Source organism: Magnolia sinica, chromosome 10 (genome assembly GCF_029962835.1).
Source record: "Magnolia sinica isolate HGM2019 chromosome 10, MsV1, whole genome shotgun sequence".
Classification (NCBI taxonomy): domain Eukaryota; kingdom Viridiplantae; phylum Streptophyta; class Magnoliopsida; order Magnoliales; family Magnoliaceae; genus Magnolia; species Magnolia sinica.
In genome coordinates this window covers 43,930,083-43,956,600 of record NC_080582.1, presented here as the reverse complement: position 1 = coordinate 43,956,600, position 26,518 = coordinate 43,930,083, and the positions used below count along the sequence as shown (strand labels likewise).

At 39.2% G+C, this 26,518-nt stretch overlaps 1 protein-coding gene across 1 annotated transcript in view; it reads right to left on the bottom strand.

Annotated features, from left to right (window-relative positions):
- LOC131258337 (uncharacterized) overlaps positions 1 to 26,304 on the bottom strand; it is a 97,271-nt gene extending 70,967 nt beyond the window's left edge. Inside the window, exons 1-3 of the mRNA XM_058259589.1 lie at positions 25,819 to 26,304; positions 3,239 to 3,379; positions 2,784 to 3,149 (exon numbers count right to left, since the gene is read on the bottom strand). Of these exons, the coding sequence (XP_058115572.1) occupies positions 2,784 to 3,149; positions 3,239 to 3,379; positions 25,819 to 26,124 (813 nt within the window). The 5' untranslated portion in view covers positions 26,125 to 26,304. The remainder of the gene's footprint in view (positions 1 to 2,783; positions 3,150 to 3,238; positions 3,380 to 25,818) is intronic.
- Between the last annotated feature and the right edge of the window lie 214 nt (positions 26,305 to 26,518).

Below are 26,518 nucleotides of genomic sequence, written 5' to 3'. Positions count from 1 at the left end.
AAAAATGGGGGGTCTAGTTGGGGAGTGGATTTTGGCCACTCCAGTTTTTGTGAATCAAATCCCTAAGCTTATGGGAAATTTGAGAAAGGAGACAACATGCTTAAATATTGAGAAAATCAGTAAAAAATTAAAACATTGGAAATTCAATTTGAATTTTAACCACTCCTCTCTAGTTTTTGTAAATCAAATCCCTAATTTTGGAGGAAAATCAAGAAGGAGAAAATGTGCGTAAATAAAAAAGGAAGTTTGATTTCTTTTTTTTCTTTTTCTTTGGGGGGGGGGGGGATCTAGCTAGGAGTGGATTTCGACAACTCCTCCATCTATTTAAAGTATCAAAAATACAAATAGAAATGTTTTTATTTTAAAAAAAAAAACAATGATAAGGTTTCTTGAGAAGTGAATTCTTTTTTCTATTTATGGATGAATGTTGATGAATAATGTGTTGCAATTTTTAATTAAAAGAAAAAAAATTATCTTCCTAAGTTTTCAAAATTATGAAAAAAATTTTAAAAATGTCTACTTTTAAAAAGTAATTATTTTATTTCATAATTATGTATGCATGCATGCATGAATAGTATGTGTAGATGTGTGCATTGATGGATGGATGAATGGATATGTTATGGATGGATGGATGGATGTGTTGTGCAAGTATGGATGGATCATGGATGCATGTTTATATGCATGGATGGATGTTTTAGTATGTATTCCAGGATGGATAGAGTGGATAGGCATGATGGGATGCATACATACATGGATGGACGTATTAGTGTATGCATGTATGAATGCAAGTATGGATGGATGGATCATGTATGTGTGTATGTGTGTATTCATGGATGGTTGGATTGTTGGATAGATGGATGGATCATGTATGTGTATTTATGGATGCATGCATGGATGATGGATGGCTGCATGTTTGTATCCATGGATGGGTAGTGTATTAGTGTATGTACGCATGGATGTATCGATGGATGTATGCATGCATGGATTTAAGAACAACTTTAACTGCTTATTGTGTTCCTAATGATATTATTGGTATCACATGAACTCATTTTGGTTGCTATTGCACTGATTTGTTATGATAGCACATGCTTTAAACCCTTACTAAATGGAAACTTATCATATATGATTCTTTTTTGCAGTTTTTTAATTCCTAAATATGTAAATATGTGTATTTCAGCGTCTCCTTAAGTTTCACTGAAAAATTCCACCGTTTACCCCACGTTACCCTAATGTCTCCTCAGGCGGAGATACATTTTCAGGTATCGACAATATCGATACATGCTTCCATATCCCCAGTCAGTTATACATGTAATGATACCGATACTACGAACACTAATAGAATCCATATAAGCTTCATGTTTAGGTAACCACATGGCCTTACTAACATGCTCTAAGCGTAGACCCATGTTGTGGTGGCACTAAACTTTGAAAAACTTTGAACACATGGTGGGATGTATTGTAGGAAAAGCGATATGAGAACAGGGTTAGAACTACCCTTAAGTGTCAGTTCCCACCATTCATTCTGTGGAATTACCATTAAATTTTCCTTTCCCTACATTTAAATTATAAAGCTGAAGAAAATGAACACAAAAACAAAAACAAAAACAAAAACAAAGAAAAAGAATTTTGCAAACATTTTATCTATCACAAACATCTTATGAAATATGTACTCCTAGAACAAAAGTTATTCAAGATTCTCCTTCATTTAACTTCTTGATTCTTCCGTGGACCATGAAAAGAACAAAAGCCCTTTAACAGTTAACACTGAAAAAAAAAAAAAATTCACAATGTTTCATGGATATTAAGTTAATATTATCAAGAATTATAGAGTAGCAAAATGAACTTATTTAAGACTAGACATCACTCTCTTTCCTAGCATGATTGCCGGCAGCATCATCAGCCTCCCTATTTACATGAGAGAAAAAGACTGAGATAGATCCTTCCATTTCTCTAACTTCCAAAATCTAGTGAGCCAGCCACCATGGTACCCGGCTTTGTTGGAATCCACTGTTCTATGGAGCAGCAAAAGTGCATTGTTCTAACATAAGAGAAAGAAGTTGCCTTTGGCACTATGTGACAAGGACACCCACTTTTTAGAACTTTAGTGTCATCAACTGTTCGCGTCTTCATACCGTTTGGAAGGAGAAACAAAATAATAAAAAAGAAAAGAAAAACAGAAGTATTTGCATCACGTCTAACGCTGCTACACAGAGCCTCTCAGAGAATCTCACCTTAACTGTATCCCTACTGAGATTAGGCTGCCCCAATACAAGTTTCATGTATCATCATAAGCTTCTTCACCATTCAAATGAGAAGAAAATGAGCTTGAGAATCTGATACCTTTACTGGATACTTTAATTTTGTAACATTTACAGTGTAATCATACATATAATAGGTGAGTATTGATTATCGTTTCAAAATAATAAAAATAATAAAAATAATAGGTGAGTATTCCCAGTAGACTTGTTCAAACATGCACCCATGTCCAATTTTTCTAGCATTTCACGAAAATACAAAAGACAAAAAATATTGTTTTCAGTAGTTGTTAGGAAAAAACATTACACAGCATCCTATAAATAGTTTAATGGATATAAGAAAAGATTATGTAGAAGTTAGGCAGTGTTAGAACAAAGAAAAACCAGAATATTAACCACACATGGCCCTTGTAAAGATGACACTAGACACACATATGAATTGAAAACCTACAAGAAGGCAAATCCTACCTCTTGACAAGATTTGGTCACAATAAATAATTTTCTCATGGTTTGCAACTCATAACATACCTTCTCATTCTCATGCCCTGATTCACCAACCCAAAGATTGCCCATTTCATCCTTCAGGCAAACTGCTGTATGACCAGCAAATGCACCTGTTACCCATTTTTCTAAAGTTTCAAATCCACCCCAACGACCACGGATCTTTGAGACTGCTAAGAAATCACCAGAATGAACATCCTCTGGGTTGATGGTTGCACGCCAAGGCTGAGAACGCTTTTCAAAAGAGGCTCCCATGTGCTTCTTTAAAAAGGCTAGGTTGGCACTCTGACCCCAGCCAGTGTTTGAAAACAAAGGCAAGACATCAAGCAGAGATTGCAAAGTTCCCAGCATTCCTGATGGCATAAGAAACACAGATATCCCATGTTGCTTTACCTGATAAAATATGACTAAATGTCAACTTCAAGGGCAGTATTGTTAAGTTTTTAAAAAAAATAAAAAGTAAATGAAGCATTAAAACAGACGTATTCCAACTCAGCAGTTTCTTCCCATGAATCAATCGCCAGCGTATGCTCTCGAGCAGAGAAGTAGTAATCCCACGTTACTCTGTAGGGTGTTGCAAATACATAAAGATCCATACAAGTCCAGCTGTGAGCAGCACTGGTCTGTAGAAAGATAAAAGGTGGAAAAAGTATAAGATGAGGGAAGACAAAGATCAATATGTTAGTTCCAATCCAACTTATATAGATGAAATATTTAGGCATATCAAGTATTAATAAATGGGGTCGTGATTGCTCGACCCCAATTAGTTGGGGAAAGGCTTAGATAACAATAAGATGGAGTTATGATTGCTTGTGATAGTAGCAGGTATCCTGAAAAATTAGCATCATACTGTAGGTTTCCTTAGTGCTATATCTCAAGAATAAAATAATGTCTTTGAATTTCAATGCTGAATGTGATCTGATACAACTTTTCATGGTATTAGATGAACCTGTTGGTAGCATTGTCCCTACTAGTCCCCAGCCAAGATAAAACAGTCACGGAGGGGGGTTGACGTCAGGTAGGCAGCCAATCATCAAATTTTTTTTCCAAGCCACCACGAGAATCCATCCTACTTCAAATCTTCATCAAGCTAGGACTCACCATGGAAGCAACATGCTACAATTAGTATGGTGACAAGGGAGTACCAAGACATTCCCCAAAAGCTGTGCACCACAATGACAACCAATTACGATGGAAGTGGGCAAGGGCCCACGCAACAAGCTGGACAGGCACAGGAAAAGAAGCAAGTCCTCTCTCTGCTGAAGGAATCTCACAGAGGAGGAAGTTTATTGCCCTGTCATCTAGGCTGATAGGCATTTCGTCCTCCCTTGATGAGAGATTTGCTATATTGGACAATCAAGAAATCAGGGCTATTCTCTGTCCGCTATGGGTTGCTCCGTAGGCCTTCTCCCAGCAGCAGATGTGCCTGCAGTGCCTTTCTGTGGTCTTATGGGGCTGCCCTGAAGTTTGTTGCACTAGCGTTGATGGTTGGCAAGAACAAGGTATAATTTACAGAAGAGGAATATGATAATCATAAATGCTTGCCCTCATTGTTTGCGTAGAGAGGATTACCATTAATCATCTCTTCCTTCACAACCCCTTCGTGAGTGCTTTGTGGGCCGCATTTCTTGTGATGCCGGAATCGGTTGGCAAGCTCTTTCTAGCTTGGCATGGGGGAGGGGTGGGAAGAAGTGGCAAAAGGTTGTGGAGATAGACCTTGGTAGTTGCTAGTGGGCATTAGCGGGACAACAGAGGTAGTTTTGAGGGTGCTAAAATGTGTTTTTCTCAAATGGGTTGTGATCTCTCGGGTATAGGGAGCTGCTTGGTTTGTTTTGGCAGAGGGTTGTCCCCTTTGTATTTCTTTGTATTTTTTAGCCGTTTTCGGCTCTCTAATCAAATCATCAACTTTCAAAAAAAATACAAAGCAGAGGAAAACCCATCTCACCACTTGGAATGTAAGAATTGTGTCAAGTAAGATCACTGAGTTGCTGGTCTAATGGGAGACAGAGTCATGCTTATTTCATTTACATACATCACATTCGCAGCTATGCCACTCAATTTCCCACACATCCCATTACAATAAAACCCCAGAGATTCATTTGCATGTCTTCAAGTACCCAGAGTAGCTAGTGTCAGGCAAATCGTAATGAGTTTGCAAACTTATTCCTTGTCTAAGATGACAATGGATCAACCACTAATCAGCCCTAGTATCGTAGTGTCTCTCCATCCTAAAAATATCTTCACACCAAGCTCGGTTGCTCTTTTGAGTTGTGGATCATCACAACCAACTTAGGAGTTAGGATATTGCAAATCATCATGCTTCAACTACTCAAGCCATGCGGAAATCAGCAATGAGAGAATTAGTAACATCACCTCATCATCTCCTTTGGACAATGTGTTGGCCATGGTATTCTCAGACCCCTTCTTGAACACCACTTCAAAGTCATGCTGCATCAACTTCACCAACCACAGTTGTTGGGCAAGAATAATGATGCATTGGCCCACCATGTACTCAAGCCTTTTGTGGTCTGTACAAATCTTGAAATGTAGTCCAATGAGATCATCATCATCTAAGCCTATCCCAACTAATTGGGGTTGGCTATACAAATCCTCTTCTGCCATTCCACTCTACTAAGGACCATATCTCAATTAAACTATAGGCCAACTGTTCTTTTCTTACTACCTCCACCCACATCCTTTTAGGCCTTCCCCTTACCCTTTTACAGCATTCGACTTGAACCAACCCACTACCAATTGGTGCAGTTCTTAGTCTCTGATACACATGAACAAACTATGGGCCAACGGTTCTTTTCTTACCACCTCCACCCACATCCTTTTAGGCCTTGTCCTTAGCCTCTTACAACATTCAACTTGAACCAACCCACTGCTAATTGGTGCAGTTCTTAGTCTCCCCCTTCTTATTACAAATTAGGTCTAATCCTGAGTTCCCTCAAACATGTTCAATCTAGTTCCATCCTTCCTTGTCTTGCCACTAATCCATCTCAACATCCTCATTTTTGTTGCACTTCTATGAACGTGTTTGTTCCTTGACTGTCCAAAATTCTATCCCATAATGCATGCCTCGTCTTGAGTTGTCCTATAAAATCTCCCCTCAAGTTGACTGATATGTGACAATCACATGTGCATCTCCAATTCATCCACCCAACTCTAATTCTATGAGCAACAACCTTCTCAATATTTTTCCCTCATGAATTTTTGAACCAAGATATTGAAAGTGGTCATTTTGGGAACTTCTTCACAATCAATCTTAACAGTCTTGATATTGGTGATCTTGAAATCTCCTCCGATAGAGATGGCATGCATATGGCTAGCATCTCCATATTGTAGGTTGACAACCAAAGGTTTTTTCATGAACCTACTAACATATGCTAAGGGACAATCATTTTGCACCAACCCACGCGGGCCAACTTGTCTAGGTCAAGTAGGACGTGAGCGCGCACACACCCACCTTCCAAATTACCTATAGTTTATAGGTTTAGATGTACGATAACCTGAAAATTACAATTATTTTGTTACTTGATTATCATGTTGGTTGAAATTTATAGGACAATTAATAATATAAAATATTCAATGGTCTTAGTTCAACAAGTGCCAATCAATTAGAGGTTAGGATTATTCAACCAATTGAGTTTTGGACAGTAGTGGCTTCATTTGAGTTCATATATGCCACGTCCCATTTCCAGGTGCTTGTGTATCAAATGTCATAAGCAGTTTGAAAACAAATAACCCCCCAAAATCAAGACGGCCTGTATTCCAAAGCAAAGCTCATTTAACTAAAAGCGTTGTGAGGCCCACCACAATGTCCATGTGAGTCATCCACTCTGTCCATCAGCTTCACAAGATCATGTTAAGAGATAAGCCCAAAAATGACATAGATCTAAAATTCAAGTGGGGCACACCGAAGGAAATAGTGGGAATGGAAACACTCACCATAAAAACCTTCCTGGGGCACACCTGATGTTTATGAGCCATCCAACCCGTTCACAAAGTTATTCCAACCAGGATGAAGGGAAAACACAATTATCAACCTGACGAAAAAACTTCTATAGCCCCAAGAAGGTTTCAATGGTGTGCATTCAATCCCTCTGTTTCTTGTAGCGTGGCCCACTTGAGTTTCAATCAGTCTGATTCTTTATAACATGTCCTAACAAGATTTAGTGCAACAGATGCATGGAGTGGATAGCCTCATTGTCGGCTAAATTGAGAGAGAGGGTGACTTGGCCCTATTGGTCCAAGTTGGACACAACTCATCCAGGTCGACTTGACTCAAGACCAAGCGAGTCAGTTCGAGTCTCCAAGTCTTTTAACCATGTTTGGGGAGAAATGGCAGCAAATGTAAATCCAAATGGCATTACCAAGAACTTGTAGTGTCCTTCGTGTCTTAGGAAGGTCATTTTCGATACATCTTTCTTTAACCAAATCTGATGATAACCTTATCTAACTGAAGGTCCAACTTGGAAAAAATGCATCGCTCCATGAAGCTCATCTAGCAACTGATCAATGATTGGAATATGAAATTGGTGCTTGATTGTTATGTTATTAATAGCCTGGTCAGTGGTAACCAATACACACACGCCAAGGGCCATCTTGCTTTCAAACTAGCAAGACCGAGAAGAGAAAGGGCATGTACTCAACATAGCGATTTTAGACTGCAACATCTTCCATTTATTTTCTTTCTTTCTTGTTTTCTTTCTTTCTTTTTTTAAATCCAAAAGCTAAGCAAGTTTTATCACCAACCAAAGAAGGAAAAAAACCCAATTACAAGCTACAGAAAATATAGATATACAAAAGCCTGACAGCCCAAAAGAGAGAATAAAAAGCTCAGAGAGGCAAAAATAAAGAAGTCATAGGGGGCCAAAGCAGAAACATGAAGACATTAGAAGAGAACATGCCCCCAAGAGGAGTCGAATAATATCTAGGTTCCTCAGGTCACTAGGGTTGAAATCGGCCATTATGTTCAGGCAGCACTTGAGCATCCTAACCTGTCCTTTTAAGCTTCCAACCATTAGCTTCATCGCTTGAAATCTCCATATAGCCTGTGTTATTGCCGCACTTGAATGCAACATCGCCGAGGGACAACCTGCTGATTCTCTATGGTGTAGATCGCAAGGCTCAAATTTGTGAATATCCTTACGGAGCTATCTTCCAGAGTCTGGTTACACTTTTGGAGCATGATAAGGAGACCATTGATGTGATCCACTTGAGCATAATTCATCGGTCAGCCCTTAGCCCAAAGAGTGATGCCCGTGTTGTTCTATGGGATGTAATATAGCATAGATTCACTATCACAATGAAGAAGGCATCCATAGCTTGATAGTTTGGAATGGAATTTTCATTCCATTCTCCGGAAGTGAGAAAGGTTTCTTGTTTGCTGACCTTCTGCCTATGGACCGAGAATTTAATCTGCAACCCGGACAGTTCCAATCCACGAAAAGGGGATTAGAGGCATGAATATCACTGAGATTGAAGGAGTATATGATCTTTTGACAAACAACTTCCATAATCAGCTGCAGTAAAACATACACGGGGAGGGATTTCATTTGTAAGATTCTGCAATTTCTTTCAACCCGTATGTCATATACAAGAGTGGCAAAGACTAGTCTAGCCACATTCATTTCCATGGAGTTCTCTATATTCAAGCATTGGCAAAAGGTGTTCCTCAGGCCCAGAAGCAGATATGAATCCGATCTAGAACCATGCTCAAAATCATAGTATCTGCATAGTACCTTCGCTACAAAATACAAGTGTTTTTAGCATGCTTGGTTTGCCGTAAATGAATATGTTATAGAGAGAGAGACTACTGTATTTTACAGAATAGTTGTTTTATTTTTATTGGCCTTTGAAAACATAGTTGACAAGGTGACAACACTCCAGAGAAAGCGGCACTTTTGTGTAACATGCTATGGTCTCAGCGCCCTTACAACGTAGTGATGATTTTGACACACTCCAAGCCCAGACAGGTGCGCGGTTGGGAAGATTGGCCTCAATCAAGTGGCCTTTGTGGTGGTAAAAGGCTGGGGTCCAGTAAGAGCATTTAAAGACACAATGACTGCATTGGCGAGCTAGAGACGACTACCAAAAGGGAGGCACTTCGCCTTCCACCCATCAAGCCATTTCTATACCTCGTCCAGTAGCTCAATTTTTGGGCGACAAGAGAGCAAGGGTAGCCCCAAGTGTGGGTATCAAGAACACCTCATATTAGTGGATTTGCTTCATGGAGCCAGTGTAATGCAGTGGTCACAATCTCTTCTAGAGGGTAGACCAGTCTATGCAACAAAAATGTTCGAATAACTATCTAGAATCCTCGAAAATCCCAAGAGCATGTCATCCACTTCAGCCATAGAAGCAAGTAACAGATGACAGCGCTCCTGGGGCCCCGGACTGAACCTATTTGTCCAGACCCTTTTGCTAAATTGATTTCCCCCAATATTTGAACCTACCTAGGGTGCAGAAACAATGTGCACCAAGCACCATATCACAACCCTCAATGCTAACAGGTAGAAACTAACGTGAAGCATAAATTTTAAATCGTGACGGGCCAAGCACGACACATACCTTCACTTATTTTTTTCTCAATTGACAACCATCAACTAGAAATCACCACCATGATTTACCAAGCAACCCAACTTTGTGGGTATGATTGAGTTGATGAAATTGTGCAAGCCGTTGGACTTGGAGTTTATAAGGATCATTATGGGCTGTTGCTTCACATATCCATGCACCCTCATTATTTGAGATACAACTGAACCAACTAGGGAATGCAATGAAATTTGTCATCTCCTCCCATACAGTCTCCTAGCTCATCCCTCTTCTTCCCCCATGGATCACCATCAATCATGAAGAGCTGTTGTTGCACCTTACAGCAGTAATCAGTCGCAAATTTCTCTTCACAATTGAAGCAAAGATCCTTTCCTGTCACTCCTTCATTTCAACTTGTGTTAGTCTTTTGAAAGGAAGCAATATATTCCCAGGTCCAGAGTCTAATGCTTGATGAATAATATGCAGGTTACTATTTATTTCCAACCTCGATTTTAATCACTTGAAGAACCAATCACATTTTCCAAACAAGCACACTAGTGAAATTGTCTGCACAAGTTTCTTCGGCTCATGGCTCTGAACATCATACTTAACCTCGTCCTAGAACCCAATAATAGAACAACTAACAAGGAATGAAGCCAGGAGACATGGAATAAGATTAGAGGGCCTTTCAAATTGTGTTTGGTATCCTGACTTGTCCCTGCATGTCACAATTTAATCAACTCTATTGAACCCAAATCGGGACAAGAGGGCCTAATGCAACTACAGCAAGAAGATCCGCGTGCAGCAAGTAGAGAAAAGAAGCAATGATTGTCACCAAACTCGATAGCCCTCTGGTCTTCTACCAAAGATTGCAACTCCCCCCAACACTACCACCTTAGATAAACAAGAACCTTTGATTAAAGAAGAGGCTTACAAGTTTTCCTTCTTGAGAAAAATCCCTAACATAATCCAGAGAATCTAAAATAGAATTCCTTGCTAGCAAACATTTCCATCAAAACATAAATTTCTCAAATAAGAAAACAAGATATCCTAATAACATATCATTTCTAATTTAAGCGTAATAAAATATAGGAAACTTGAATCAGTCAAAAAGGAAAATCGGTCCTCCGTATGCTGCCATGCATATGATCAAGTAGGCCCCCATCTAGGCCTTTTCTTTTACACGCGTGGAGCCTGCACATGTGGGATGGGTTGCAGTTGAGCAAGGACCTTATCAAATTCTGCCCAAGACAGCTCGCAAATATTGGTTCATATCCACCGGCATCATTGCAGCATCTTCCAAATTGAATCAAGCCATCACCACACTGTTGTATTTTTTATTTTTTTTAAATTAGGTGATTTTGTACACCCGGTCCACCAGCGTGAAATCATCTATCACCTTTCTTTTTGGTGGGTCCATGGCATCTCTTTTTATTGTCTTTCGGCAACAGGGAAAAACCTTTTTCCTATATCAAACTTACACCATAATCAGTTGTCTAAGGGGATCTCCATTTTGGCTGATCTAAGCATAGCATGAGCCTAGTCCATTTATTTAATGGGCCAGAAATCAAGATGAGGGCTTGAAAATGGACCAACCGAAAGTGGGTCCTACTTTTGCCAACACTAGCCCATAAATATTTGGTTTTGGACCCAAAAACTATATTTGGGCCTGAAAAATGGGCTATGGCTCACAAATCATAATCTGCCTAATGTATTTTGAACAACTCAAATGTAAACCGTATCTTTAAATAGCTGTCCACTTAAAATTCTATTTCAATATTGTTGGGTTTGGCATTTGGAAAACTATTTAGAAATATTTAAACAAAATAAAAAGGAGAAAGATGAAAACTTAGGATTGTAGAAGTCGATGCATTATTTGAATCACCCAGCTTGAAATCGAATTTGGCCTCCTTGGACTGTATCCGAAGTGCAACAGGAGTCTCAGGCAATCGACCTATAAGATACAACAACTATGGTCACAGCAGTACACTCACTATACACAGGCCCAAACCACTCGTAGCCTCAACCCGAACTAGCAGGATAACTTGGAAGACCAAAGATCCAGAGAAAAGGCTTTTCTTTTTGCATATAGAAAAATGAATTATGAGAAGTCTTTTTATAGACCTCGAATGGACACCCTTAAGAGTATACAAACACTCTTTCAAAAGGGTTGTGACTGTTGGGTTTAAAAACTCAACTACTGCGACCTTTGGGATCAATAATTGTTGGGCCCAAATAGGCATAACTTTTCAAAACAAAAATGAAGGGGTGCAACTCTTCGGAATTGCACGAGTATACTTACAGCAAATAAGCGCGTTTGAGCACACAAGTGTACGCATCTACACCCGCAACGGAGCCCACACTAGCCCTGTCAACACACACGTACACACACGGAGGGAAAACCAAAGGGGGAAATTTTGAAACATCAATATTTTAAAAATGCTTCTTTAATTTAAAAAATAAAATAAAATAAAATAAAAACATGTCATCTCAAGAATTGAACATCTATATGTCATTTCCTTGTAGAAAGCATGAAAGATGCTCATTCTAGTCACTGCCATGTATGACCCATTGTTCATATGCTCTCTCTTCCATATATATGCCTACGTGTGTGGTGATCAGGACCATCCACCCAATCGGCCACATCTTTTGATGGGCCATAGTCACAGATTGCACCGTTCGAGCAATTCCAACCACCCAATTCCTGGATTCACTCCTGTTAAAAGAAGTGGATTGTTTAGGAACCCTTGGATATATCCTCATGAATAGCCACGTGTACAGTGGAGACGGAGCATATTCCCTCTTTAACAAATCAAAGATGCATGCTCTGGCAGATCGTCAATTGGGTTCTACAATGTATGGTCCAGGGCCCAAACATCTAGACACTCTGATGGGGGTATCACGCGAACACGCGCACACACGCCGCCCCTTACACACGTACGGAAGGAGAGGGAGGGCCCCATCGTCGATCTGGCTCGATGACAACGTCCATGGAGGGCCTCCTAGTTAGAAAATGGAGTTTGGTTCATTGAAGTGGGCCCGATGGTCAAGTAAAGCCCATCATGGGATCTCATAATCGGGGCCCACTAGTCGTATTAAGTTCATACTTTAGGTTTTGCTTATTTATATTATTTAGAACATCATGAACGCTTTAGATTTCTTTGATTGGTTTTTATGTTAGTTTACTTCATCGCCAAGTAATAGGTTGCGCACAAGGCGCGAGTTTTGGGGTATAGGGTTTTCCCTATAAATAGGCACCCCTTCTAGTTATTTTGATTCAATGAAGATTAATAAAAATTGCTGCATTTTCCTGCTCCTTTCCGAGTTATGAAAACCTAATTGGGTGCGAAGCCCTCCCTTCTTCGAAGGGCTAACTACCGTGGTGCGAAGCCACATCTATCCCGATTCACCCCCACCTTCTTCCATCCATATTTCTCTTCTCCTACAAGCATTCCATCTGCAAGTCCATCAATAGTTACAACCGTTTTTCTCTCTACAGCAGATTTCCAGAATCTGTCCCCGCAGGAGGGCTGAAACGTCGGCGGAGCACCACGCACAAACCGTGCATCAGATCGAGCTGAGATTTGGGGGTTTTGGAGTCCATCCCTGGCCGACCAGGGCCAAGGTGGCCTTTTTCTGAATAGTGGGCCCCACATACATGCGGCCGTGATCACACGCACGTGCATTTGGGCCATTGTTGCTGTCCGCGCGCGGGAACTGTCTTCCGGTTCAAGTTTTCTTCTTATTTTACCCTCTCATACCAATTTTTCATAAACCCTAACCCTAGGTTGCATTATCCTTAATTTATTTGCCACTTTTCTCACCCTAGGGTTCCTTGAATTGAAATTGGTGAATCCCTTGGATTAGGGACTGATTGTTGTGCATGTGTGGATGATTACTGCTTATCTTTGAGCATCGTTTGGTTTATAATTTTAACAGATCCAGCCCTAACATGTGTAGGCCTGGACCCGCATAGATTCCCCTTCATTGAATGGTTTGGACTTTCATGTGGGATATGGAATTTGTGTAATTGTTTCTAAACTAACATGATCTTAAGCCTGAAATCTCGCACATCATATTTGAATTTCATGTCTTGCATCACACTCTAGTCATAATGTGGGCCACACATGTACGAGAACCATGGATAAAATCATATGAGGCCATCATTGATTACAAAGATGGGCATTGTGAAAGAAAATGATGCTTATATGGGTAGGTGTCTTTGGGTGCCATCTAAAAATGGGTTTACTGAGTTTTTCTCTGCATGTCATACAAAATTTGTACTTATGACTAAGTTGCATCCCCAACTATGACCCACTTGTTTATCCAACGACCTTGATTTTCTCAAGGGAAGATCATTCTTCCAATGGTGTGTCCCATGGATAGTTTGGATCCCACAAACGTGATACACATTCACACATATAAAAACTCCCCCAAATCATTTTTAGTAAACAGGGCAACGGTAATTTTTCTTGACGACTACACCAATGGAAAGAGAGAGAGATGGAAATGGATTCTAATACAAGGGTTTTATTGAGAGGAAATGAACGGTTGGAGTCAACTATCTTACAGCATAAGACAGAGGCATAGAGATCAAGCGAGTTGTCGCGCCATGGTTCATATGCATGAGCTCAATAATTCTACACATAGCATACCAGTGATTCATATTGAACATATAATCAATGGGACATACTGTAGATGGGCTAAAATCGAATCTACTAACTGATCATAAATGGGGCATTTTCTACCGTCCGTTAGAGGTCTATCTATATGAGCAAATTAGGACGTCAATTTGGTTTTTGACATATGACAATCTAATTTAAGGCCCACAATTTGGATGGTTTAGTTTAACGTGTACAATTTAAATGTTCATGCATATGAACCATTAAATTCTGGCAAAATACTAAGTTTTTCTCTGATCTAAGCTAAATAGTGGGCTGTGTTTCCTTGTAGTTTTGTGTACCGTCAGTGTCAAGTCCACCGAGAACTCCGGCTAACTTGGCTCGGCTCGGCTTGGCTCGAGTCCGTGGACTCGTTCTAATGTCGAAATGCTATGGAGTGTAGTTCTTTTCAATGTTCAAGCAAGGATGAGTCATGCGTCTGAGGAAATATTTTGCTTACTCGTGTTTTCACAAGTAGAGTCCATATGCAGACCAATAGACAAGTGGGCCACACCCTGAAAATTCCAAGATCATTTTCAATGTGACCACTCTATGATGTCCTGCCCAAAGGTCAACGGGTCAGTGAAGAACCAGTCCACCTAGAAGTCTGGACATAAATGGGCCACATCTCAAAAATACAACCTATCCAATGATTTGGACCATAAATCTGCAGGTATTTTCCTTAGATTGGCAGTGCCCGAAAAATTTCTTTGATTAGATGAGACTAAAGGTTTGATTGAAACTCCACATAAGTGGACAATTGGTCCAATCCGTGGACCACCACTTTGATGGACCGTCGCTTGGAATTACAAAATCAAGTTAGTTTAACCATTTTCTAAAAACGTTTCGTGGGGCCGTGGATGTACCAATCAAGGCAAGTATAAAGTTGTGGGGTATGCTTGGATGCACTTAGAAAAATTACTTAACCCATTGATGTACTTAAGAGTGTGGATTTTCCAAGTACATCCACACATCAAGAAATCGGCGGCATGAGTTCAGCTAGCGTGCATTTGTCAATAACCTGATGAATGGGTTGACATGATTTTTAGGATTGGAGGTTTGCGCTATGGGGACCATGTGATGAATGCTATGGATCCATGCATTGGCACATGTGGGATGTTTGCGTTTGGGTCTTGGAGAGAAGGTCTTTGGAAATAGAAATCCTATCAAACGACAAGACTAAGTAATTGAGAATCAAATTGATCGCATATTTTTAATGGTCTAATTGGTTGCCATCCAATGAATGGTTAAAAAGAAAATGGTTAGTGATCCAAATTCAACAAATGATCATTTGATCAATGGGATTTTCAGGCTATACTCTATACTTAGTAGAGGCCAGGTTTGGACATTTGGGATTGGTGTTCATGTGTGCGACTATAAGTTCCTTTGATGAAACTATGATGACTTGCTCATCAGCAAATGAATAGTTTTCTTATGGGTAGACTTCCACACCAGTGGGGCAACCGTCGATTAAGGAGCCTGATCATGGATTGAGAATGCCCCAGAAATTTCACAGATTGAGAGATCCTAACCCCTCAGGATTTGAACCTTTCTTCTCCATATTCAACTACCAAAATTCCATTGACCATTTTAGAATCATCCTATTAGACAACCCTTTATCCATAAGCAATCCAACATGGCTTCCCCTTAAAGTGGAATTTTGATTACTAGTCGACTAACTGGCCGCCTTCCATGTGTTAGGGAAATGTAGAAATGTGATGGTGTTAAATTATGGTGTATACAATTACGTGAAGATCATACTCTATTTTAGTTTTCATATGCACATGCATATGATGAAATTACTTCTGCCTTTTGTACTGCAGATACAATATGCCTACCTGGCTAGGTTATTAATACATCAAAAAGCTGGGGTTGATCCTAAAATATGATCTACCAGTGTCAGCAACCCAACCTATACAAGTTAAGATCCCATGAGATAGGTTTCAATGGGTAAACAACAAGACACTAGGAGACGTTTGAGCACTGCAATTGAATATGCCCCTTCTAGGGTGTAGGCAATGTGAGCAGCCAATGTTGTCAAAATTGTTTTCGTATCGCAAATCGCAATAGGGGTTGTATCGTATCAAATCGCAAATAATATCTAAATCATAAGATTTTTTATGATTTTTTTAAATATCAAAAATATAAATAAATAAGAAAAAAAATTAAAAACTTAGCAATCATCCTTTTACCATCAACATGCACCAAGTAATACCATGAGATGATAGTGCTAAACGATTCTTATCTATTCTTTTCTTTTCCTTTTTTTTTGTCTTTTAAGAAATTTTCCTTAAAAAATATACAAGGACGAAGGATCCTTTAATAATTTGTGTTCTTGTTACTTTCTTGAACGTAGAATTACATTGGAAAAGCAACATTTGATTATGTAGACCAACGAAAAAAGATATTTTGATTTCTAACCATCATTCCACAATACACATAAGTGAACATGATCGTAACCATGCATAAAAACATTTAGATAAATCATACATCAATTTGGTGTTTTGACCAATTAAGAAGTAAAAACAAATATATATATATATATATATATATATATATATAATTTGAATTGTGAATTATATTATTCAAATCATAAAATCGTAGGATTCATATAAAAAGGAATTCAAAGGTGGGATTAAAATCGTTTTGCTTAAGATTCTACTCAAATCATAAATCATAGGATTTTGACAACACTGCGAGCAACAATGAGTGAGGATGACTTTTTTGAACTCTCATTGAATCCATAGCCATATATTGGTGGTGCATCCAATTGATTCATATACTTGATGGAATTCACCTATATGAGTGTGGAGGTGGGGGGGCCACCTCCTATGAGAATATAGGCTAATTCTCTAGAGCAGCCATGAAATCCAAGTAATGATACATGACCAAAACGCATTGAATCGCATAACCACTTGTAGCGGAAGAGTTATGTGAGTGGCATTTATAGCTGATTTACGCTAAAGGAATCATGTTCAAAACTATTTGTCACCTAACTTTTGTAAACCTGTCTTGCCGACTCTAATGTCGATTCAAGTCCAATAGACATCAACAGCCAATGTTTAAGTTATCGGTATCGCTACAAGTTTCGCTGACTGGAGATAAAGATATAATATCGTTATCGCCAATAACCGGAAATGAGAAGAAAAATGGCGAATAATGGGGAAAATGATGGAATTTTTCAGTAAAACTTCAGGGCATGCCTAAATACACATATTTGCATATGTAGGAATAAAAAAATTTACAAAACAATGCATTAAATAATAAACTTTCATTTAACGGGGCCCAAAAAGCATGCACTGCCGTAAGAAATCACTCCAATTGTAATCAAAATGAGTTCATATAATACTTTATGGGGCCCACTGTAATCAAAATCACTCCAATTGTAATCAAAATGAGTTCATATAATACTTTATGTGGACCGAGTCAACTCTATGGGGCCCACTGATTTATATACTTTTATCCACTCCGTCCATCCACTTTAACATATAATTATAGGGCTTGATTCCAAAGATGAAGCATATCCAATGATCAAGTGGACCACACCGCAGTAAATAGTGTGAATTTGAACGTCTATCGTTGAAAATTTCTTAGGGGCCATAGAAGTTTTGGATCCGTGTAATTTTTGTTTTTTACCTTCATCGATGACTATGCGATCTTATGGACAATTTGGATGACAAATAAACATCATTGTGGGCCCTAGGAAGTTTTCAACGATAGGAATCATTGTCCCCACTGCTTTCTATGGTGTGGTCCACCCAAACTTTGGATCTGTCTAATTTTTGGATTCATGACCTAAAATGATCTCGCCAAATGGATGGACCGTGTGGATATAACACATACATCATGGTGGGGTCCACGGAACTTGGTGATATCCAAGCCACCGAGGTCAGCACACCCACACGTAGCACCTAATCCGCTTTCACTCCTTATAAAAGGGACATGGATTGCGTCCTACCCCTGCCCGGACGGATTACCGTCCAGGCAGGGATCTGCGGGGCCCACCGTGATGTAAGTGTTTTATCCATGCCGTTCATCAATTTTCTCAGATCATTTTAACATATGAGCCAAAAACTGAGGCAAGTATAGGGCTTAAGTGGACCACAAATTGGGGATTGAACGTCCACCATTAAAAACTTCACGAGAGCTGGAGAAGTTTTGGATCAAGCTGATATTTGTTTTTTCACTTCATCAACGTCTACATGACCTTATGAATAGGTTGGATGGTAAAAAAGCATCACAGTAGCCCTTAGGAAGGTTTCAACAGTGGGTGTCATTATCACTGTATCTTCCTTTGGTGTGGTCCACTGGAGCCGTGGACCTGCTTCATTTTCATAATTACATCTTAAAACGATCTAACAAAAGCAATGAACAATGGATAAAATACTTACATCACGGTGGGCCCCATAGAGCCCTGCTCAGACGGATTACCGTCTAAGTAGGGGTAGGATGCAATAAAAGGGGGACGCGGATTGCGTACTGAGTAAAGTCTGTGGGGTCCATGATTTACATTTTTTATCCACTTCGTCCATCCTTTTTTAACAGATAATTTTCGGGCTCTAAACCAAAAACTAAGTACATCCAAATCTCAAGTGGACCTCACCACGGGAAACAGTGTGAATTGAAATTCTACCGTCCAAAATTTCTTGGGGCCACAAAACTTTTGGATCAATCTTTTATTTGTGTTTTCCCTTCATCCATGTCAGTGCGATCTTATGAACAGGTTGGATGACAAATAAAGATCACTGTGGGCCCTAACAAGGTTTCAACAATGGAAGTCATTATTCCCACTATTTCCTGTGGTGTGGTCCACTTGAGTTTTGGGAATTCTTCAATTTTCGGCTCAACCACTGAAATGAGCTGGAAAAACATATGGACGATGTGGATAACCCACACACATTCACAGTAGGCCCAACTGAGTTTACTCAGCACGATAGAAGAGTACTGAGTAACTCAGTATGCAATCGGATTCGGTAAAAGGGTTTCAAAACCCGAAACCCTAAAAAAACTCACAGAAAAAGCCGATAGAAGAGGTTCTAGAAGGGAACCGTAAAATCTCGAAAAATCTCTCCAAATTTCTTAAGATTTCGCATATTCTTCGCCGAGATTTGCCCATTACTTCCGATCAACGATCCTATTCTACAAGTACATATTTCCAAAAGTTTCTTTTTTCCCCTTTTTCCTTGATTTTTTTTGGTATTTACGCAGCTCCCGATATTATCATCCCTTTTATCGTCGAAAAGGAGTTGTCGGCTACAGTTATCCCTTGACAGGGCCGCGATTTTTGATCGATAACTGTATTTTACATTAAAAATCGATAAAATCGCCGAATATTCGCCAATATTAGGAAGAGAAATGAAAAAAGTAAGTTTCGGTATTGCAACTCCGGCGACACTGATAATATCGCCGATATTATCAATTTTTCGCCAATAATATGAACACTGTCGACAGCAATGCACAACTCTTCCACCTCAACCCAAAATGTCATGAATTTTGAAACATGTGGGCCAATTGTTGTAATTTTTTTTTAAGAATAATTTTTTAAATATTGATGTTTCAAAATCTTCCCCAGTTGTGTTGTTTTCCCTTCGTCCATGTACATGTGCGTCAGGCCAAGTTAGCGAAAGTGTGGATGCGTGCATGAGTGCACGTGCATGCGAATGTGTCTATTCGTTGCAAATATACTCACACAAGTTCGAAGGGTTACACCCCTTTATTTTTGTTTTGAAAAGTTGTGTCTATTGGAGAGCCAACGATCAGTAAGCAGCAGTTGAGTTTAAACCCAACAATCACAACCCTTTTGAAAGGGTCTCTACACCCTCGAGGGTGTCCATTCGAAGTCTATAAAAAGACTTATCATCATTCGTTTTTCTACCAAAAAAAAAAAAAATTCTCTCTAGTTCTTTGGTTTTTCAAATTCTCATGTTGGTTCATGTTAAGGTTGCAAGTAGTTCGAGCCTGTATACAGTCAGTACACCATAGCACCACTGTGAGCGGTGGATAGTCATACCCTCGAGGTTGATTGCTCAAGACTCCTGTTATATTTGGGACGTAGTCCAATGAGGGCAAATTTGATTTCAAGCCAAATGATTCAAATCGCACCTTAACTTCTACAATCCAATAACTTTTCGTCTTTCTTCTTTTTATTTTGTTTATATATTTCTAAGTAGTTTTTCAAATCCCAAAACCAACACTTTAATCCCCGTGCCATGCTACATTAATCTACAGATTGCTCGGCTCTATAAATCCAACTTGAAGGATACTTCCCTTTGACTTTCCTAAACTCAAAGGGATTAGACCTAGCTTGAATTAAAGCAATTGAAGGGGATGGATTTTGGTTGCATGAACTTGAAGACTGGTCACATGTAGATCATGCTCCATCCGACAACTCCTACATGATTTGACCTCTTTGTCCACAGTCAATAGTCAAGTTTCCACGGACAATATCACACAAGCAATCCGCTCATCATCATAACCTAATCCGCTAGTGTTTTCGGCTTGCACTTGACCTTCCTAATGTTGTTCTCCGCAACGCAAGTTAACACCATGAATTGTGGAAGGCATATTACAGGCTACCACAACCAAATCCACTTTAATGGTTGGGATATGGCCATGCAGCTAATGTACCACAAAGTGAAAGGTCCTAGTTTGTTGCATCCTGGCACAATAGGACATCATCATCATCATCATCTACGCCTTATCCCAACTAAATGGGGTTAGCTACATGAATCTTGTTAGGTCATTACGTCTTTTCTTATTACCACATCCTTTTGGGTTGTCCCCTTGCCCTTTTATAGCCTTCAACTTGCCCTAGCTTAGTTCTAACTATCGCAATTCTTGGTCTCCGCACATAACCAAACCATCCAAGTCTACTTTCCCTCATCCTATTACCTATTGGTGCTACACCTAAGTTCCTTTGAATGCACTCATTTCTAATTCTATCCTTTCTTATCTTGCCACTCATCCATCTCAACATCCCCATTTCAACTATACCCATCCTATAAACATGCATTTTCCTTAACTACCTAGCACTTTGTCCCATGCATGAAGAACATTCATCATAATGGGGCATGTCATGGAAGCTGGTTGAACAAGGGTATTCCGTAATGGTATCAGTGGATCAGTGGTCATAACAACCACCATCGTTACCATTACGATACAGGCTGTAACAGCCAATATGGCCCCCGTAACAATTGTTACAATCTCTTTTTCTTTTAATTTAAATTTTTAAAAAAAAAAATTAAAAAAATGAAAAAACCTATATCGTCCTCGTAATGGACCGTTACAGGGCCGTTACAACCTTTATAGGAGCGTAACATGTGGTTACAAGAGATGTAATGACCTTTATGGGTCATTTTTTTTCTGTTACAGCCTTTACAACCCCATAATATGTAACAATTGCCACCATTACCTTTACGTAACGGCCTTTACAAACCTGTAATGGCCGTTACGGCACACCATGGGTTGAATAGGGAAGATTATCGCCAGGCACCGGATCATCCGATGCATCAATATCTCCTCGAATGGTTTTCTAATTTGTCTTTTTTACCATGGCTTCCACACACATGATACAGGCCAATTTGGTCACAATGGATAGCAAATGATATTTTAAACGCACTAACTTCAAAAATGTGTATCTTCTTGAATACAACTCCAATTGAGGTGATTCAAAAGCCAAAATGAAGCTTGATAAGTCTAGTTTTAGGAAAAATAAATAGCAAACAAACCTAAACTCAAATTAGGCTAATTTTAGGACATTTTTGGAACTGTCCAGAAAATCATTGGTTTCAGGCAGCTCGTACTTATGGAATTTTAATAATTTTTTTAGAATGAAATTTTGTAGGAAGAAAATAGACTTGATAATGAATTACCAGAAAAACTATCAAAATAATTTAGTAACAAAAAGTGCCAAAAATATTACAAGCAACGGAACTATTGGAACTGGAATTTTCTGAAACTACAAGTTGTCAATGGTCCAGACAAGTTGTTGATTAACCGGGAATCACTCGACCAGTATGGGTTGGAATCACTCACAACTAAAGACGAATCGCTCAACTCTTTCTTTTGCTGGAGATTTGCAGGAAACAGTGTTTTAAATAGCGGTAGCGTGATGCGTAGCGCTTAGCCCTCTATAGTGTGTAGCGTAAATACGTAGCGTGTAGCGTAAGCTACACAATACTTCTATTTTTTAATTTAAAAATAGGACAAATATAATAAATAGTAGGAAAAAAGGAATATATATATATATATATATATGCCTAAAAGATTATTCATTTTATCAATTATAAGCATGTTCAAATGATTTATTAGTTATCATTTATCAAAAGCCAATCCACATATATAAGCTAAATCAAATAATTATCACATCAACAATTTTCTAAGCAAACAACTTTAATTAATAATGTCTAATTGAAACCATAAGTCACAATTATGAAAAGAAATAAAAATCTCATAGGTTAAAAGTATCAAGTACAATACAAGTGTCACATTCCTCAACATCAATACAAAGAAAACATGAAAAAAGTAATTTAAAAAAATAGTTTAAAAAAAATACATTGTAGCTTACGTTACACAATACGTAGCTATGGCGTACGCTACGACCCCTGTGGCATACGCGACAGGGGATTTATGCTATTTAGGACACTACATAGCGCTACAGCCCACGCTACGCTACGTAGCGTACGCTACGTAGCGTACGCTACCACTACACTACGGGCGCTATTTTAAACACTAGCAAGAAATAATATTTTTTTTACAACTCAAAACATGGATCCCTTTCTTATTGCAAACTAGGTCCTCATATAGACCAATTACACCAACCCCTCTTAACTAAATTTAAGAACAACCATGAGTCCCAGTGCATACTATAAATTTCTAAAAACAAAATACAACTTTCAAAATCATGCTAAAAATCATGCTAAAGACATTTCCAAGACGTACTTTAATATCAAACGCTTCTCTTTTCTATGCATGTAAATTGATCCCAAAGCCATGCATTATGAATGCACTTGGGCTAGAAATAATAGACTAGATACCAAGTCTTGGGTTTGATTCATGGGCTGGGCTATTCTCTTGAATTGGGCCTGCATCAACAAACGGGTTGTTTTCACATTTGGACAGTTTTGTTACATTTCGAAAGAAAACGTTCCCTATAAACGTATGCCTCACATGACTAGCTCCACTCCTCTTTGTTATGAAATAATGGAGTAATTACAATCAGGAGAGATTTTAAGGCCCTACTGGCCACACGTATGCACGCACACATACCAACATCTCCCAGTTGGCCATATGACCGTCATAACCAATATATAATGAGGTTTGCTCCCACTAAATTGTGGAATTGCTCTTTGTGATCATTCTACTATGATTTTTTCCATGCATACACTCATGATGAAATAACCGATTATTTTGGAATCCTTGGACTTGGGAGTTCCCAAGTCCCACTAAGTGTATGCTTTGAAATAATTCCACAATAACTTTTATCAATAGATCAATTACAATATTTACTAACCAAATAACTTAAAGTAATCTCACATGAATGATCCAACCTGTCAGTTACTTTATCCAAACGGTATAATTGGTCTACAGACTATTAGTGGTACTTTTTGCTTCTTGAGTCAACGAGATCATTACTCCCTATTTTCTTTATTTCCTCCACCTCCTCATCAATCATGACCAATAATATCAAGCTTTTAGTAACCACATAACCAATGGGCTGAGACATCTCCCTTTTTTATTTTTAAGGATTATGTCGTATCCAAAACAAGGACAATTTGTCCTAATTTAGTAACATCTTTCCTTTTATCTTATGGTATGAGGATATTCTTCCATCATCCATGGCTATAGATAGATAGCTACCAGATTATTCAAGTTGTTCAATTAAAATAATCCATTCCTTTTCATCCTACAGCGTGAGGTTAATTTAGCCATCACCTATGGTTATTTTTCAATGATCAATCAATTCTTTTTCTTCCTACAGCGTGAGGTTAGGTTGCACATCACCCGTGGTTATTATCCGATGATCGATGGTTATTTTGCCACCCATTCCACTCAATCTTTGTCTATCATTCAAGATCTTTGAGATACTTATAATTTCAGTGAATATACTTCCACTATTCTAAGCATATATACATATATAGCCAAAACCATTAGCTACAGTTAACATCAATTGTAACCTAACCAATAAGAGAATCATAATAATTGACCTAGATTGTGAACTGATTGGCGAACCCATTGGGTTGGCCCTATTTAAAGGTCCAACCCAATGCATTGGCAACCCTATCTATGGCCCAGCATGCCTACTCAGACCTAGTCCTTCGACCCTGAGTCCCGTCATGACTCTTTCGAATTTGGTGGATGACTCATGCAAGTCGCACACAAATTGTTGCAGACTTCTGTTGAATTGCATCAATCCAGAGTGAGTCCAAGTTGACTTGGACAAGTTGCATCTAGTTCTTTGCATTGCAGTAATGCCATACCTAATCATGGGCCAAGATTTTAAGATTTTTAAGATACCACAGTGGATCCCAACAGACCATTGAACCATGGGGTCCACTTGTACAAACTTAAAACCCAAGTATGTTGTGCATCGTGCTCGAGTATCATATAAAAGGTCCCGTGGGATGAGTTTAGATGATGCGGTGATTAAATCAAGAGTTTGGTTTCTCTACATCGTGAAACATAGGCTAGCATGCGCCGCCCCACTAAGCCCCTCGTGTAAAGATGGTCCAAAGATAAAGACCATCTATGTGCATGGTGGAAACTCCTACATCGATGTGAGCTTTACATAAGGTGGACCCCACCGTGAAGATGACTTGGCACCGGGAAAAAAAAAACACAGTAGAATTACCATAAAGAGTAATTTCACGATTTAGTGGGTGCAAACCTTATTATATGTTTATTATGATGGCCATATGGCCAAGTGAGAGATGTTAGTACGTGTGCGTGCACACGTGACCAATATGGGCCTAAAAATTCTCTTTGTTGTATCTACTCTCTTTTTTTTCCCACAACAAAGAGTAGTAAAGCTAGTTGTGCAGGGCATGCATTTGGATAGGGAACCATTTCTCCCAGAATACAATTAAAAAGCCCAAACAAGGAAACAATCCGTGTGTGTGGAAGCCATGACAAAAAAAGAGATAACAACAACAAGGACAAAAATCAGAAAATTCTTCATTGTCACGGCTGGTCTTATAGTTGTCCTAGAAATTCCCCCCTCAGTTTGAGTGGTACCCAATGATCACATAAAACTCTAGATGCACATCTCCATTTCTTCCACCTAGCTTGAACTCTTTGGGCAACATCCTTCTCAATATCTCCACTTTTATCAATTATTGACCCAATATTCAGAAGTGATGATTTTGCGGAACTTCTTGATCAGCAATCTTAACTAATTCCTCATTGTCACTCCTGTTGCTACCAAAATTGCAATGCACATACTATGTTTTAGTTTAAATCCTTTGGATTCTAAAGCACCCCTCCACAAATATAGTTTTGTGTCTACGCCCTCCCTCATCTTGTCAATCAAAAATATGTCATCTGCAAAATACATACACCGTTAGATCTCTTCCTGCAAATGCCTTGTTAACTCGTCCATAACTAATGTGAAAAGGTACGAGCTCAATACTGACCTCTAGTGCAAGTCTATAGTAATTAGGAACTCACTTGTCTCTCCCCTAGTAGTCCTCACATTTCTTACCTATTTCTTATAGGTATCCTTAATGATGTCAATATATCCTCTTGAGACTCCTTTCTTTCTCGACATTCACCGGATTAAACTCTATCGGGACCTAACAATAGATAGAGGGGGAAAAAAAAGGAAAAAGGAAAAAAGAAAACAAGAGGACTGGGCCGAGCAGTACCTTGACATGGAGAATGCCACCTCCTAACTCGCTTTTGCCACTCTGAGGGATGAATTCGAGTCGAGCTTCGTTGCCATGAAAGCAAGTCCCTTTCCAGTCAACGGATTCGCCATCCGGGCCGACGGATCCAACGAAAGAAGGCAACAGATCGACAGCACTGTGCAGATTATTAAGCAAGGGCCAGGATAGCTGGCGAGGAAGAACCGGCAGTACGTCGTTAGGTCGAAAAGGCAGCTTCAGAGCATGCCCTAAATTCCAACAGAACGATAACCCTAGTAAGAAGCATATGAGCCTCAAGACCACCATGGAGTCGTCTTCTTCGATCGATGGTGACGATGATGACTCGGCTTCCGGAGTTGTGATCCAATTAAGAGTCACCCTCTTGGCTTTCTGACTGGAAGAGTTATATGAAGAGCCCTTGTTACATCGATTCCGTGTAACCCCAAGTTTTTTTACCCACTTGGATGACTCCGTTAAGTAGCTTTGCCGGTTAATTTTAGATTGGGAGACCCTCCAAGACTCAAATGAGTCACGCTACAGCAACAATCATTTAGAGTATTAAACGCCCACCATTGAAAACCTATTGGGAGCACAGATAAGTTTTAGATCAGGATTATATTTGTCTTTTCCCTCCATTCTTGCGGGATCCATCTTAGCAACAGATTGGATGGCAAATAAAGTTCACGGTGGGCCTAATGGC